This window comes from Megalopta genalis, chromosome 10 (assembly GCF_051020955.1).
Source record: "Megalopta genalis isolate 19385.01 chromosome 10, iyMegGena1_principal, whole genome shotgun sequence".
In the NCBI taxonomy this organism is placed as follows: Eukaryota; Metazoa; Arthropoda; class Insecta; order Hymenoptera; family Halictidae; genus Megalopta; species Megalopta genalis.
In genome coordinates, this window is record NC_135022.1 from 9,742,381 (window position 1) to 9,760,165 (window position 17,785).

General features: G+C 35.2%; 2 protein-coding genes across 6 annotated transcripts; both read right to left on the bottom strand.

Moving 5' to 3' along the window:
• Nucleotides 1-128: 128 nt before the first annotated feature.
• Nucleotides 129-7,298, bottom strand: Naprt (nicotinate phosphoribosyltransferase). Of its 2 annotated transcripts, XM_033475544.2 has the most exons (11): nt 6,984-7,297; nt 6,273-6,443; nt 5,606-5,732; nt 5,185-5,396; nt 4,336-4,454; nt 4,065-4,258; nt 3,118-3,303; nt 2,006-2,231; nt 1,614-1,934; nt 1,424-1,552; nt 129-1,319 (listed from the first exon to the last, which is right to left on the bottom strand). In XM_033475544.2, exons 1-11 carry the CDS (start codon nt 7,051-7,053, stop codon nt 1,242-1,244), a joined length of 1,833 nt encoding a protein of 610 aa, XP_033331435.2. In that variant the 5' UTR covers nt 7,054-7,297; the 3' UTR covers nt 129-1,241. The 2 variants fall into 2 exon arrangements, with proteins under 2 accessions (XP_033331435.2, XP_033331436.2); XM_033475545.2 differs by lacking the exon at nt 3,118-3,303 and having other exon boundaries at nt 6,984-7,298.
• A 3,724-nt stretch (nt 7,299-11,022) lies between these two features.
• On the bottom strand, nt 11,023-17,330 carry LOC117223314 (uncharacterized). 4 transcript variants are annotated; one of them, XM_033475529.2, is made up of 6 exons: nt 16,337-16,517; nt 15,954-16,066; nt 15,147-15,386; nt 14,849-15,078; nt 14,388-14,771; nt 11,023-14,311 (listed from the first exon to the last, which is right to left on the bottom strand). In XM_033475529.2, exons 2-6 carry the CDS (start codon nt 16,011-16,013, stop codon nt 13,966-13,968), a joined length of 1,260 nt encoding a protein of 419 aa, XP_033331420.2. In that variant the 5' UTR covers nt 16,014-16,066; nt 16,337-16,517; the 3' UTR covers nt 11,023-13,965. The 4 variants fall into 4 exon arrangements, with proteins under 4 accessions (XP_033331420.2, XP_033331418.2, XP_033331422.2 ...); XM_033475527.2 differs by lacking the exons at nt 15,954-16,066; nt 16,337-16,517 and adding an exon at nt 16,524-17,330; XM_033475531.2 differs by lacking the exon at nt 15,954-16,066.
• Between the last annotated feature and the right edge of the window lie 455 nt (nt 17,331-17,785).

Here is a 17,785-nt window from a genome sequence, read left to right on the forward strand (position 1 = left end):
TTGTAAATTGAAATATTATTAAGAAAAGAAAAGCAAACTAATTTGTTATTATGTTATTGTTATATTTTAACAGATTTCGTTGCAGATATGTAATGATTTGTTATAACGAATTAAATGGAAATAAAATGTAAAAACAATTATTTTTTATTGATATATCAGTTTACATTAAATTTTTCTAATATAAAAAAAACAGTAGATCTACAGATGCACGTACAATAAAATTTCTGTGTAAAAATCTATCATTGTTCAATACTAACTTATTTGTATATGTATACATATTTCTAAAGTACGTCGCAATATGTACAATTATACAGTACAAAAACAAGATCAAATTATATGTAAACACATCCAAAAGAGTCAGATCTAAATCAGTAAAAGTTCAAGGAACTTTGCAATATTTTGGTCAATGTTATTGGATGAATTGTTTTAAAAAACAAGTATTGTATATCAAATATATACAATATATTGTTCATAATGTACTTTTTTTTACATATTTATACATCTTAAAATTCTATGTAAATTTTATTATGCTTGAAATTTGTAAGTTATTCATAACGTGAAGTTACACCACAGAACTTTTACTGGTTTGCTTATGAACATACAATATTCCACAGGTTGCGTTCATAAACATTCAGACACTTATTTTACAAAGTTGTTTTTCTAGTTTAATATTGTGCTTGCACTGCAAAGCACAACTTATTTCATTAAAAAAGCTTGAGAAAAATTATTTTCTATAAACAAACACAAAAAAATATAAAAAGAATAATCTGTAAAACGTCGACCATTATTTACACTTTATTTACATTACTGGATGCAAATTTCTTTTGCATTGCATATACAGTTTATCTTTTTTGGTTCTTTAAAAAGTAAAAGTAATTCTACGTGAATTGTGCATGACTAATTTGTGTTTACCCGTTTTACGCCTTTGAAAAGTGAAATGTGATTACCGATTCTGATAAATACTATATGTTTATAGTATAATCCATACAATTGCAATACTTTCTATAGATAATCCTATATTTATAAAAACTATGTAAACGATTTGCATAAGTTATCAAAATATACTACTATAGTCAAACGATAGTTATATGTAGATGTTCTTTGAACAGTGTAAAAAATAAACTTTTGAAACCCTCGATATAATATATCATATAGGCCACCAGAATATACGGTCTATTTCATGTGTTAACAACTACGAGTTTTTTTTGTAACCAGTTTGTAACAGTGATTTACTCATAGCTTCACGAGAGCTCACCAATGGGTGCATTTTGAAGCCATAAATCATGTATAAAATTATATAAATCATCACTGACAGCGACCTGAATAAATGTTGTTCATTATAACAGTCGATATATATATATATATATATATATATATTCTCAAGAAGCATATATTCCGAATTTGACGTATTCATAGTACTTACTTTGTATGGTGTAGGGTTTAAATTTCTTTTGTGATCATTCCTCAGAGTTCTCAGAGATTCCTGAACTCTATTTCTTATTTCATGCAATGTGGGTAGTGGTTGACATAATTTACCATTCTTCCAATATACCTGTGCAATATTATAACACTAAACATTTGTAGCTTTTCAATTAAAAAATGTATCAATTTACCTTATGTAGAGATTCCACTTGCGTTGGAATAACATACGCTCTCTTTGATTCTTGAAACGGATGTCTACAAAGAACTTTCTGCTTTACTTGTGGAACTTCTTCGGTAGATCTTTGCAGAAGATCAATTAAAGCATATCCGTCTGTTCCATATAATCTAAACGCATCTTTCTTTCCTGGTATTGTTACTTTTCCAACTTCTTGACTGAGCTTCATTCTGGGTTGATTGTTAATTTCAACCATTTTGTACACGCAACCCAGTGCTGGTTGTCTTTGACATGTTACTAGATGTGTACCAATTCCAAAGCAATCAATCTTATGGCTCTACAAAAGTTAGTTCTTCACATAGGAAAAAGAAACATATATTTACAATGTTTTATTACAGATGTATTTACCTGTTCATTTAAACTTAGAATAGTTTCCTCGTTAATATCGTTTGATGCACAAATCATCAACTTTGCAAACCAAGGTATATTATACTTGATCGCAATTCTTTCAAACATATCTCTGGCCGTGTTACTTAAGTATGCTAAGTCACCGCTATCGATTCTGATACCAATTGCTTTATAACCCAAGTCATTCAAAGCTAATGCCACAGCACAGAAGTTTAACAGACCACTCCTAAATATAATAATTTGCTATTACAGCTACTATATACATATATTGATAATCTATGTACTTAGACATATTGCTATAAACTTACAAAGAAAAGATTAATTATTTCGTAATATGCCCTACACTTTCATCCACGAAATTACGTAATACTACTATTACAAATTACGTCACCAATATCATTAATAAACTAGAAAAACTCTACACAATAAAACATAATTCTAATGTTACTCTACCCAACTATAATATGAAAGGAATGAGTGTAGAACATGCAGTATCATTGATTATGTGTAAATGCACGAAGTATCTCATTGTTTTGTGCTTATATTACTTTGGCCAGAACATATAACAATTGACATTACATGCAAACTATCTAATACTTGTAAATAGACAAAATTCAACTTTGCATTGTTTTATCAACATTTTTTTTTAACTACAAGGCATGATTTAATATATCTTTTCAGATTAAGTACATTAAATTAATAACTATTTAGTTAAATGGCTGAATTGGGAAGGGTACTATATAAGGTCGTACATTTAAAACAAAGACGATATCACACTTGCCTTGTTTCGTCTTAGTTATTTCATGCTATGAACAAGATATTCCGGAATATAGATTTGCCCGCTTTACAGAATGAAGTTTTCATTTTGCAGATGATTCGAATCGAGCAAAATTTGTTTTTCAGTGACACGAAGTTACTAGTAAAAACTGTATGTATAGTCATAAATGTTTAATTGATATCGATGAAAGGAACATTAAACATAATACAATCTCTAAAAACGTACAATCTTTCTACTTGTAAAAGGTAATATAATCGATTAACTTATATTTTGTAGATTAAAAAAAATGATGATTTATATCCTGCAAAGCAGACAGAGAGGATAAGAATCGTACCTCACATAGAGCTCACCCAATTCGCCTCGTCTTAAAAAGCCATTCTTGTGATGCGAAGTCGTTTCTGATAAAATCGGATTGTTTCTGACACCATTTTGAGCAAGTGAATTGGACCCATTTGTTAGACGTTTATTCTTTACATTTAGGCTGGCTATATGTGCCTGTCTCTTGGCCGTGGTTTCGATGCTATAAACACACTCCTGTTAGGGTACAGTGTGTATATGTTTCATCATGCCTGCTTTATGAATGTGTAATTAGAATTATTAATGCATGTAGCGAACCCGATTAAGTATACTTTTTCAATAGAAATCACGCTACCGATATAATACCTATAGTATTTAGCAATATTGTCAACTACACGTAATGTGATATAACTATACAAAATTCTTTTTATAATTATAAAACACAAACATAGCTTGTATCCAAAATATCATAGTGAATTCTTTGAAAATATTGTTTCGCGAATCTTCGTAATTGAATTTTAAAAAGAATAGAAACGATAAGAACGACTGAGAAACATTTGGATGAGACTCCTTATTTCTCGCCTAAGCAAGGATATTGAAAATTCAGGCAATCTTTTGTTTGAACTACTTTACAACCATGCACACTAGATAGCAACATATAATAATATTTATACTTATAGATAGCAAAAGATTAAAAATACAACCGATGCTATATGTAGCATACCATACTATGCGTTACTATACCCAGTACAAAGATATGGCAGTGCACATTTTTAAGTATAATTCTCAAAGTATACGTGCAAGTATTCAAACACAAATGCATACAATAAGAAGAAAGATTGCCTATGTATAAGATGAAATTAAAATGCAGTATCTACTTACACGTACCAAATACACAAAAGAGGGTAATTGTAAAAAAAAAACTTCAGCAAGAAAAGATATGAGATGAATGAAAATATAAACAAGGTAAGCATAGTGTCATACCTTTTCACGTCATACGTGTCTACAAGAGCAACAAATCGTTGCGGGAAAGCAATAGCATAACTAATCAAAGCAGCTAATTCTCCACTAGAAGCCTCAGAAACTAGAGTCCCTACATCAGCTGCAATGGAATCCTGATGTTTGTAAGCTAATTCGAGAAGATCGTAAACCTCTCCCGTCTCTTTATGCGCCAAAGTCTGAAAAAGAAGTACGATTGATTAGCATAAAATATTTTCGATGAATCTACGAACATATTACTTAACCGTTCTCTTACTCGTTCTTGCAAGTCATCAATGCCCGTAAAAGACGTAATATATGCATGCGCGTGTGTTCCACTAACAGGAATATCGTAAAGCTTTCCAGCTAATACATTACTGGTACCATCAAAGCCTCCTATAAATACAAACAAAATCAAGATTAATTACAGTAATTATTGGAATATTTTATGTGGTATTATCTCCTTGCTGCTAAAAATTTATAATCAAATTTCAGTCAACGTACAAATTTAAATATAGGATGTTCCCAAAATCATGATACAACCGGCCGGGTAGTGATTCTATATGCAAAAATAAGTCGAAAAGAAGAATAACATTTTTTCATTTAAGGCTGGGTTTTTGAGAAAACTAAGTTGGAAGATGCGCCAAATTCGTGTGATTTGTATCTGACATGACGGGAAGTAGAATTGGTAAGTTATGATCAGACGTGCTACATAATTAGGTTTTCAACCTAATTTTTCGCGGAAACGAAGCCTTAAATTTAAAAATATTACTTTCTTTTCATTTATTTTTACTTGTAAAATCACTACACGGCTGGTTGTACCATAAGTTTTGGGACACCCTATATACACCAGGAAATATGAAAATCATATGCTTTATTAGATATATTTAACTTGATCTGTTTTTTATTGTCAAGATGGGTAGTTGTGGCTACTGAAGAATGGTACTACCATTTATTAATTTCTGTTATAAAAGAAAAATTATATGTGTATATATGTATTTATTATTTATATACTTATATACGTATATCACTTCATATAATTTTTTCAATAAATGTAAATGGTATCATTCTGAAACAGTGTATGCAATCAATTTATTATTATAGGAAAATGTTAGGTAATATTTACCCATGTAACTGTACTTGGACGCACTCAATCCACCATCAGGACCCTGAGCTCTTCGTAGACCAAATTCTAACAATGTTATATTTTTCCCAGCAACCATACGGTATCTGGCTGCATTAGTTGCCATTAAACTTGCATAGTTTACTAAGGTTAACAGTGTTGTTTCCAAAAGTTGAACCATTATTAATGGACCTTCTACTCTTAGTAATGGTATTCTGCATAACATATCAATTTGTATTGAAGTTTTATCTTATTAAAGTTTGATGTTTCATCAAATATGTAATGTCGATAAGCATTCGAACATTAACTCTAAACTGCTGTTTTAAGAGTAAGAAAAATTTCCCTAAACGATGACAATGATGACGATGATTAACATAACTGAATATCTGCATATACATGCACATTACATGGTATTTCTACTAACCTTGGGAAAGCCACCGAGCCTTCTTCCATAGCATATATTATCACATCTTTGGGAGTCAGGTCTTTCAAGTAATCGAAAAACCTTTGATCCATCGATGATGGCATAGTTGACTTTAAGTACTTAATATCTGTGAAATCAATAGCTCTATAGAATAAATATCTAAACTATCAAATAGGATATATACAGGGTAGTAAGTAACTGGTGATACAACCAGGAGGGGATGATTTTACATACAAAAATAAGATAAAAATGTAGAATATTTTTCATTTAAGATTCCGTTTTAAAAAAAAAATTAGGTTGGAAAAATAATAAAGTAGTCGAACTGGTTACTGTGGAGTAAATTAATTTTGTGTTTATCGAACAAGACATATATTAAACTTAAACCAAAGGCACAGACAATTAGTTACCCCACGGTAGATTCCATTACCCTACTATTGAATAGGAATCACATGGCGCGTCTGACTATGACATACCAATTCTACTTCTCGTCATACTACAAGCCACACGAATTTGCCGCATCTTCCAAATCAGTTTCCTTAGAAAGGCAGCCAATAAAATAATGTTATTATTTTTTTCTGATTTATTTTTATAAGTAGAATATCTCTTATTTTGGTTGTACCACCAGTTACTGACCACCCTGTACATGAGAAGAATGCTGAAAACTTACCGCTAGAAGAATAATGAAACTTCTCCAAAAATTTAATACATTCTTCCAATCCCGCAAAAATAGTAAATTCTCCTTGAAATGGATTTTTGCGAAAGTACAAGTCAAACACTGCATGATCGTTTACCTTTCCACTTTTCCAATAGGCATATGCCATTGAAATCTGATATAAATCTGAAATAAAGTAATGACCTTATATTTAAACGAATGTCATTATTAAGTGTTTACATTATCAAGAATACAAAGTTACATCATTTTGAACAGTTGTATAAAAAGTGCAAAAAAATACACTAAAATTCACTTATCCGGAATGACTACTAATAATAATTCAGTATATAATGTTCGATTTGTGAATGATTAAACAATTATTGCAACAACAACATCATCGATAAAAAAAATTGCGTGATCGTAAAATGCTTGAAAATCAATTGGCTATAAAAGAAAGAAATAGTATAAATACAAAAATGTGTGATTTTCTTACGAGAAAAAGAAAATAGGAATAAAAGAAAAAAGGAAAGAGAGAATAGAAAATTCTACATCGAATTCATTTACGAATACCACGTGCATAATTGTATTTTGAAACGCCACTACTGCGTGACATCATTGTTGCGATTTCAACGAAGAGATAAACGACGAAATAAAATAGAGTCGGTTATTTTGAGGTTACTTTTCGCGGCTAGTTTGTTATCCGTGTAAAATCCCATTCCTAAATACCTGTCAATAACGGTTGCACTACGCAAGTTTGACGAGAATTACACCATGATTTGCCCTCGTCGTCTGACATTTTCTGTGAAATCTCTGTCCAACGGTTCCGATCGCAAACAGGGAAAATTGAGAATGAAATCAAAAGTGAATGAAAATAAAAAGGTAGGTTCCTTATTGTGGAGCGAGGAACGTTTACGCCAGCCACAGAACAACAGGCACCGTTACCGACGAACTAACACGTTTCGACGGTGAACATCGTATTATACTCGGCTCCGTGTATCTCTCTCCGTCCAAACTCTCAGAATCGATAGGAACGTTTGAAGGACATTACGAACGACGCGACCTGTTATTCCGCCATTCCCACCAATAGCAGAGCTTCCTCTTAAAAAATAACTAGGAATCGGGTTACGTATCTACATTCGTTTGAACACGTGAGCACGTGGAAAATGTTGTGAATTTTCGTTACTATAACCTGCAATGACTGTACTACTTAACCTGTAAATTGTTCGACTCCTTATACATAACTTTTGCATTTTACGTTCGTTTAACTGACTTCTGAAAATTCAAATTATGTACATACGTGTACATACATATAGTCTACAATGCATACAGAATACATTATTAAGTCTCTCATAAAGAAAGACGAAACAGCAAATTTTCGCTCAATTCGATCGATCTGAAGATTTGAGCTTTTACTGTACGTGGAAACGTGAAATAATGAAATTTTAGCGATCAGAAAATAATGATTTGTTTTCGTTGATTCCATGAGCGTTCCAGTCTATTTAAACCGAATTGGTCGTAATGCCGCGTCGCCGTGTAACGAAACCTTTCCGTCATTCTTTTTCAGACGTAATACATTTCCAATGTAATTCGTCTTGCCGTTTCATTTACGCGGACGATATTGTAAGTTGGTTTTCAACGTCGAAGAGGTATTTGTACGTTATCTGATGTAATCTCCGAACGGCAACAGTTTCTATTTATCAGCAATATAACTTTTGAACCAACAAACGCTAGTTTCACGTAAATACGCCGGCAAAGATAATGTTTTCAGACAGACGTAAAAGCAATTATCTACGTGATAAACGACGAAAATTATTATATGTATTACGAGCAAAGATTCTAAAATAATAATTAAAGTCTATATCGTTTCTACAACATTACGTTGTTTCGATCTATTATTTATTATCATTACCCTATTGTTACACTATTCTAAATTTTATCGCAATACATACAGTAGAACTATCATTTTGTCTTATCTGTGCTTTGAAATAACTTATTGTTAGTTTACATTTAAAACTAGTCGTTGGTAACTCCAATTTATTATTGGTAACTATTATTTATTAATTTGTCATTCAATTCCGACAAATTTATACATTGTTCTTAGTATTGAAACGGCATGATAAAACATAAAATTTCCGATTTCGATTTCGCGAGAAAACATAGCAGGATCGAAGATAGAATTGTGTGAGAACAGTGCCGCGAAACGGAAGGTACAATTATAGCAGCAAAGGGTCGCCTGGCGGTCGGGTGGATCCTTCGATTAAACATAATGTATCGTTAGGGGCAACATGTCCGTGTACGACCTTGCCGTAATGATACGGCATTGCAGCTGTTCTTCTTCTTCTTCTTCCCTAGGTGCGGTCGCGGAGGTGGTCGCAAAGCGAGGGCGGGCCGCGTGAAACTTTTCAAATGCGGAGAATTAGCAGAAGTTTGTAACTCGCGTGCAGCCGTTACACCCATGATGCAACTCCTTCAAGTTGCAAAGACTTCTCTTCCGCGCCCATCAATTTCATCGCTCGATTCAGCCGCGCCGATTACGCAACATGACACCACGATTTCTCTGCATGGAAAGCTTTGCATATTTGTTTCCCTTTGTTCAATTGCGAGACATTATTAAGAAGTCAACGTTTCAAGCACATCGTCAAGAACATCGTCAAAAGTTTTCAAAAACAATATCAACCGTTTGGACGCTAGATATTTTTAGAGGGTCGCGCTATGACTGACAATTGATAACACAAAACAATAGAAACTAGCCGATTTTAATGCTCGATACCTCTAGTTAGTTAACTGACTACTTAAACTGCTTCAAGCCGAAAGCAACGTGTTTCGGTCTAGTTCACTCGAATCTATTTTTGTTTGACTTGGTTCACGATGACCGGACTCGGTTTTTTGGTTCATTTTATCTCATTCACTTTCATCCGGTACGGAGCCGTATCAGCAAAAACTTCCGTCCAGGCATATGTTCTCAATATTTTCCTTTCATAGCTCGTGTATATTTCCACCTCCACAGTCAAGGACTTTCATTGAACTACGTTTTATCTATATTTCCGAAGCTGATTACAATGTATATATGAGCCGTTTATTTTGGAAGTGGCATAAGTCACTAATGTTTTCAAGTCGATATATTGAAGGGTTTGCGTTTTAACACCGTTTCAAAATATGGATGCTAACTTTCGAGAAGATTTACTTGGTATCTGTTATCTCGGGATACTGATATGTTTCTCGGTATAAATAATTTCGTATAAACATTAAAAAAAATCACCACTTTTCTCATTACGGTAAAGTGACTTACGCCACTTTCAAAATATAAACGGCTCGTATACATGCAAGTATAAACAGCGATGTTACGTAAGAATCCGTCTCAATCGAGTAATTTACTATACCATTGTCTGCTTCAACAAATACCAAAAGTGCGCTTTCGATATTTTCTGAGTAAGCATTTGAACCAGCGTTCCGAATTGACCGTGAACGGAAACCTTTGTTATCTGTGTAAACGCATACATAATCGGTCCGATAACATGCAGATTTATTGCAGCGAACATTCCCACTCTATCATGGCATTTCGTCAAAACGCGATAAATCAGGTCGAGAGATGTTTAATTGTACAGATTAGTAGAGATCCTCTTTCCGTCTGTGCCACCCGCAAAACAGGGGTCAAGCTATATATAAGACGGACAATAAGAGGCATGAGTCAATTGTTACACATGGGTTTCAGCGAAACTTTGCTCGGTATCGTGTGAGAAAGTGATGGATTAAAGGAGACAGAATAAAAATAAGCCGAAGATAAACGACTTTCCTGTTTTGAAACCACAGTAATTTCTCCCTAATTCGCGCTCAGATCGCGCACAAAAATGGACAATTTTAGAAGAGGGGATACGATTGTTCGAGCCTTGCGGCCCCCCCGTTTTCATAGTTACCGATTGTCGACAACTATAAAAGGCTCTCCTCTTGCCAAATTGTCCATTTTTGCGTAGAATCTGGGAACATTCAAACTGCAACAAAGAACGAGACTTTCTCTCGCCTCACCGACATCCGATGTCGACATTCGAGCGAGGGTGGTCGAGCTTTTTCCCGAGCAGCTATCCCGCGAAAATTTGGAAGGATTCTACGATTCGGCAGGATCGACGCGGAGGATCGATCGTGCCAAGGACAGAGGTCAAGGGGCATTCTGGTGTCTGGTACAGATTCTACAGACCTCCGAACGACGAAGATTTCTTTCTGAAGCGCATCCGAGTCTTACATAATCGAACAACCAATAGGAAATACGTATACGCTAGTTTAAATTCACTTCGGTGTCCTAACCCGTCCAGCACCGTTGTTTCTTACAAAGAACTTGGAACAATTAGGAAAGAAAAAGAATTCACCAGCAATCTATTCCGAGCACTGACTCATGCTTTGTGCGACTTATACATATACATATGTGCATGTATATGTATATGCATATACATATGTAAGTGGTACGTGTTCTCGGCTATCTCTCCGACTGTTCGTGATTCTGATCATCGTAAAACTTCTACCATGCCGTAAATCGTATCGTATCATACCATATAGCATGGAACTGAAGATTTCATATTTCTCAACGCTTGTACGAATAAAAGTTAGGGAACTGACGTCAAAAAGAAAATACGAACGCAACAGGGAAGAAAGAGTGGTACGATGAACGGTAATAAATTTTCTGGAGCACTTGTTGTTGGACGCGGGGGAAGGTTTTGCTCGACACAGAATAGAACGGGAAATGGGATGGAACAGGGCAGAGCAGAGAGAGGGCTTTTTATACAATTATTTTTATTAAGTGTCACAATTGATATTACGGATAACTCATATCTTGATTCTACAAGTAATTATCCAGTATTCGTCTGCCGAAATACGCTACGTTAGTTCACTTGGTTACTGGCACTTCTGAGATATTGTTTAACCGCTAATTAGATGCTAGACAACTCCGGTACGTGGACTTTAGACAAATGACTCGAGCTCAATTTCCTCCGTCCTTGCGGCAGGGACTGAGCAAATCATTTGGCAATCGAAAATTGAATTGTACACCGGTGGATAATCGGTGCTGATTCTCCAGTGAACGTTTGTTCATCTCGAAAGAGAAAACGTAATAAAAACGAAACTGTGTACGCATTGTTGGGTGAACCGTAAGTTTCGGAAGCAACGAAGTTTGGCAGTTACAGAGAGAATTCTGTTCAGAAGAATTTGCCCAACCCCGCCCAAGGTGTCGGATGGAAAACCGAGCTTTCTGTTTCCTTCTCATTTACAAAAATCGATCGTTCTCGCGAATACATCGAATGCGATCGCTCGATGATCTCTCCCCGTGTTGCTGATGCGACTGGCAAGCGTCCTCGAAAAACTTAATCGCAAAATATACAGTTGTGTTTCTAACAAGCTAGGGCGACCCGTGGAAGCTATGATTGCTCGACGAATAAATAACGGTTATTGTTAAACGCTTCGATGTGTCGTTCAGCTGGTTTCTCGTGTCACGCGGAATCGGAGCTAAGAAGATCTTTGGTCCATTAAACGCGGAGATATCGTCGAGGCGAAAGCTTGGTCACCCTACTATCGCTAACGTAGCAACGTGGTTACACAAGATTTTCTCGTCATTAAATGCTACCATACTCTCTTACTCGGTTATTCGGTTACTCGGTTAATCGCTTACTTGTCTAATTGCCTAATCGACTAATCCCCTAATCGCCTACCAGCTCACCAGAAGACCGCGGATTTTGATTCTTTTTTTCTTTTTTTGCATTACGAATTATTCCTTCGATCGCGCGATGTTGAGATCAGAACGAAAAAATATACTAAGCCTACTCTATAGAATCCGCAGTCCACTTGTCAGCAGTTGCTTTACCTCCCATTCGAATTTTCTGCGATTTCAGATCCCCCCCACCCGTCCCTGTGTCTGGGTACCACACAAACTGTGTGCGAGTGTGTACGTTATACGGAAGCACGGTCTACGATCTCTACGAAATACACGGCTCCACTAAACTTACCTAGATCCTCCTAAAGCTACTCAGACTTCAGTTAACATTTATTTTAATCCTTACAGACCTGTTTAAAAGAATAACATTGTGGATCGTTCATAACTCGTTCGTCTACGGCATCTACGGTTTTCGTTTTACACGTTTGTTAGCTCGTTTAATACTGTATCTGAATAAACTAGATGCATCTTTCATGACAATACGGCCATCGATATTTCGTATACTATCCTTACATTTATAATGTATTAACCTAATTTGACACAGAATTTTCGTATACAGTCTTAACGTTACTCAATGATGATGCTCGTTTTTATCGTGCTAAAAATATTCCTCGAACTACCAACTTTCCCTTGTACACAAGAGTGTATCCCCACCCCGACCCACCCCACCCCCAGCCCCTCAACATTTTCGTTTTTCCTTGGATTTTTCTTTGGTCACCGTCTTGTATAATGTAGCCTTATGAAGTAGTTGCTGTTACACAGCAATGCTTTGTATGGACAAAATAACGCGTTTTCTTTTAGAACGTTCGACGTCGCTCAAATCCGTTCACGTATGTTTTTTTTTGTGTTTACGCGTGTACGTGTGCGGTGTGCATGTATACATTTGTCTTTTAAATAACGACAAGATAAAATTGCTTCCGCCAACGACTAAACTATCAATTCAACGTAAAATGATTGAACGTTAAACCTTTGTACCTTTCTCCGTTAATTGATATTCGAGTACATGTCGCTCGAACATGTTACGCATGAAGAACAATTCACGATTTGAAAAACTAGTAACATTGGAGAACACAAATCTTGAGCGTGAACGTTTCGCAATGAATTGTGCTATCGCTATTCTACGATACTCGCGATTCACTCGTCGAATACTCAACCCATTGGAACACGGATCAATTTTCGTATGTCAAAGATATCGCCGATTTATAAAAAATCACAGTTTTATCCCGTCAAGTTCCTTTCGACGTGTCTTACTTGGTACTTTAGTCAACCCATAAAAGATATCGCTTATCATTTAATGTTTCATCGTGTTCGTAATCAATGAGTTAATATATTCTAATTCGAAACGATTCAAATAATACTGTACGTATACTGTTAATGTTGTTTATAGTTTATCGTGTTATACAACAATTGTTGTTTCCATTTAGATATTAAACTTTCGTAGAATTTTCTCTAAGAAATGGTACCGAGAGTGGTGTCTAATTAGAATTTCTATCCTAGGGATTGAGAAGAAAATGTGTACATGGTAAATATAGATAAACCAGTAAAAAATACAAATTTCTTATTTCGACTAGAGTGTTTAAAACCTATTGTTATTATCACTTGTACTATGTACGTACGAGTTATAAAATAATAATCACTAAATTCATCAACAACAATGGAAATGCATGTCCAGCAACATCGATAAGTTAAAAAATTAAGAAATATATATATATATATATATATACTATATGTATGTATGTGTGTATATATATATATTTATCCGTTGCTATTTCTGTCTTAATAAAACCTAGTCACGGCTCAAGAACAAACAACTAAGTGCCTGTTGCTAACAATAACGTACCTAACACTAATCGTAAACGAGTCAATGAAAGCATACAAAATTTGCTGTTGCCTCTCGTGTTAGCACCATTAATATTCAAAACTAAAGCTCGTTCATTCGGTAACATCTAAAACAATCGTTTCCTAAATTATTACGTCTCTCTAAAACCATTCTTCGTAGTGGTTACCCATGGTTCATCTCATTAAATCTGCCGCTCTCTGTCTATCTCGATGTACTTCTCGAGGATGCATCCTTTTACGATGTGAAAAACAATTACCTGAACTCGCGAAGGCTTTTGGACAGTAAGGACATTGGTAAGGCCTTGCACCTGTATGTTGATTTATATGAAACTTCAAATCCTGATTTCTTTTAAATGTTTTGTCGCACAGAGGACACGCGTGCGGTCTCAGATCCGAGTGCGTAATACTGTGGGCACGCAGCGTTGAATTCGTTGGATAAACTCTGCCACAAACATTGCATGGAAATTGTATTCCTCCATGGTACTCCTTGTGTCTGAATAAATTTGATTGCGTCTTAAAGCTGAAAACAGAATTGTTTGTTCTTACTAGATTTTGCTTCATCAAACGTAGATTTTTCTATTAATTGATTGGCTTACATTCTACCACATATGTCACAACCGTACTTCCCCTTAGGCCGATGCGTTTCTAAATGTACTTTTAGATTGCCTTTGGTAGAAATTTTTTTACTACAAATTGGACAAACAAAGTTCCCTGATGAATTATTATCGGTATTCATGTGAAGCACGCCGTTGGTGGAGTACACTTGTTGTGATCTAAGGATAGGCTTTCCATCGGTTCGCTTATCTTTAGGCAAATGAGACCATAGATGATTTTGTAGACCAATTTGTGATATAAAGGATCGCGAACATATTGTGCATTCATGAGGCTTAGACGGTGCATTAGAAACGAGTTCCTCATCGTCTGCTTGTGCTCTATCGTCACTGTTTTCATCTTCTTTCTCCTTTTTTATATCTTCGGTTCTATGGAAAAATGTACGAAATTAGTAAACACATATTTCTCTTAAATCATGCATATAGTAGCATAGAAGTAGTCCTACTTGTTCGTTAAAGGTAATGGTTCCAGAGAATCGATTCTTGTTATTTTATCTTCTGTATCTGAAGTCACCGAGGTTTCAGATTCTGACTGTTCCATACCGTATTGTAAAAATAACATTGGATCTACTTTAACTTCCATTTCTTCCATACTTGGAGTAAGACATTTGTCTTCTTGCGACATTAATTCCGATGGTCCCAATGGCTCACCTTCTGCCAAAATTTCTATTGCACCCTGCAAGAAAACATCGATCTAACATAATTTGACAAAACGACTTCTAATAAAGAATGTGTTCTGTTTACTTTTGTTAGTATCGTATGTAGCAATCCTCGATCTTCCACTCTTTTCGTTCCATCTTGTGGGTCTTTAACACTGTCCGAATCCACATCCTGCACAGAGTTTGTATTATCTATACTATTATATAATTGCAACCTTAATTTCTCTTGGGTTCTATATGCCATCATTGCAAAGCGATGAATGCTTTCTAATCTTTTGATGCATGTAACGCACACCATTTTTGAAAACTTATCTTCGGAAGATACCTGTAACACAATTTACATAATAAATGCAAGATAAACGATAAACCAGAATATCATATTAATTAAAAATACATTAGTAATTAAAAAAATATTGTCAATATCATATCACAATCAAATCCTCAATTTTTTATGAACGTTTTTATCATTAAATATAAATTAATCTGACTTTTAGATTAAAGTCAACATTTTTCTATTCGTATTAAAAATATTTAATTATGTCGTTAATCATACGTTAAATATTTTACCGCTGACTTTAATGTAGAAAACGTCATACTGTGTTTGGTAAGCGTTTCACGTATTGGATTACATTTATTTGATGTATGAGTGTATATATGTGCACATACGTATGTGTATGTATATCGTATAAGGTATACTTATTGTAATCAATAAAATGCTAATTTTTAACACTTTTATATTCGTAACAAAATGGATCCCTGAATAGGCTATCCTTTAGAAATATTCCTATTCAATATACATTATTATACTCCAGTTGCATATCCGTACACATTTCGATCGAATTAATTACCATTTGTAATTGCACCGACGAGAAAAAATTGTCTTCGTACGTACTTTGCTTGAAGTGTATCGTTGCACCATGTTCAGAAAATAACCCTTTGAAAATTCTTCCATATTAAAAAATCACAAATCATAGACCGTATTGTTAACGAAATATTTTATATATTCTACAAAAAATATATTTTAGTTTACATAAAAATTCGTCGTACAAATGTATTCATCCATGAATTAAATACGATTTCAGTGACATTTTCAATTGATTACATTTTTAAAAAAAGAAATAGTAATGCAATTGGTCGATTAATTTTTGGAATCAGACAAATTAATCAAATGGCAAACCGTACGCTTATAGAGTAAACATAGTTTAGAAAAAAAATCTGAATCTACTAGATAACATTATAGTATGCCGTTTTGAATTCGGACGATCACACACTTACACTTGTTCACGTTTACGAATTATGGGGTACGAAGGGGGTCGACAGATCACAGATCAGAGATCAGAGAGAGGGTCCCAGTGAGATTTCGAAAAAAAAGTGCACACACAAACTCGGTTCGACTTGTATCCATGCAGGCGCGCATACAACGGCGATCGTAGTGATTCGCATGGAGCGCGGTCAGACTCACCAAGATGTACAGATATTTTCGTATTTTGGTCTGCAGGTAGTGCCGTCTACCATCCTCGGCGAAAATGTGGACCCCGTCGTTTCTTGGTATGTCACTAGCACAAATTCGACAGTGGAGCTCGTCCTCCCGATCGCGTTCGAAATCGCGACCCGCCGTACCCATTTCAAAATGAAACGTGAAAGAAAAAATTTAGTCGACGAGCTATCACCCACGTGAAGGATGGACCCACGTTTCTTTTGCACAACGGATACGTATCTCGATGCCGGAGCACGAATTTAAAAAAATCGTACAATTACGGAGAAACGGTTTCACGCCTCTTTGTTCACAACGTTAATTTCATCGCTCATTGTTATATTTTTCTCCCCCCCTTTCTCTGGCTCGTTATCTTAACACCTCAATGAAAAATGTCGAAAACCTCCGACAATAAAACTTTTCACCGATGCATCTTTACGATGTGCCAGCGTGTCCAAGAGGGTTGATTATTCTAACGATTTTTTTTTACTTATGAGTCCCCCGGATTGGGTGAGATTACTCTGGCACAACGTTGACGCTTTAAAAACGACGTCGGCGCCGGGCGTCGGCGTCTCTCTCCCGAAACGAGTGCTCAATACAAAATATATAATAGCATTCGTCGATTTGAAAAACATATGTATATAACCAATTGTTTTATTTATGGATTCCGCCCGTATTAAATGATATCACTGTTACAGGATGTTACAGCGAGTCTTTTATATCGTTCCCTGGTTGTTTACGCGTTAATTAATGTTACCTCGTTAAATAGTTCGGTTCTCATTTCTAAAATACTACCCCTCATCACAAATAAAGAATAAAATGTATCAGCGCGGTACTCTTAATTGGTCCGCCATCTTCTTTCGCCCATTCGTTTGTATTTTTTCGTTTTCCATCACAGAAGGCGAACTGATTTACCTTGTAGCCGGTGTATCGATGCAACGACAAGTTTATTGCACCAGGAATGTACACAGATCGATAGATTTTTTCTAAAGTTATCGGATATCGGAAAAAACGGTATGAATTTTTCGAAACTTTCCCGCCATTTTTCTGCTCGTGTATTACTACGCGCATGTGGAGGGAGGAATGATTGTAGACGTTTTTGTCGGTGTGGAAAATAGTTCCAGTGTACTTGCGAACGAACAGCCTCCCCCTTGGATATGCTACGGCCCCATTTAAAAAAAATCAATACTTAATAATTAGCAATTAATACATTCTTTCGGTATATACGAACAATACCTTGTCCTCTCAAG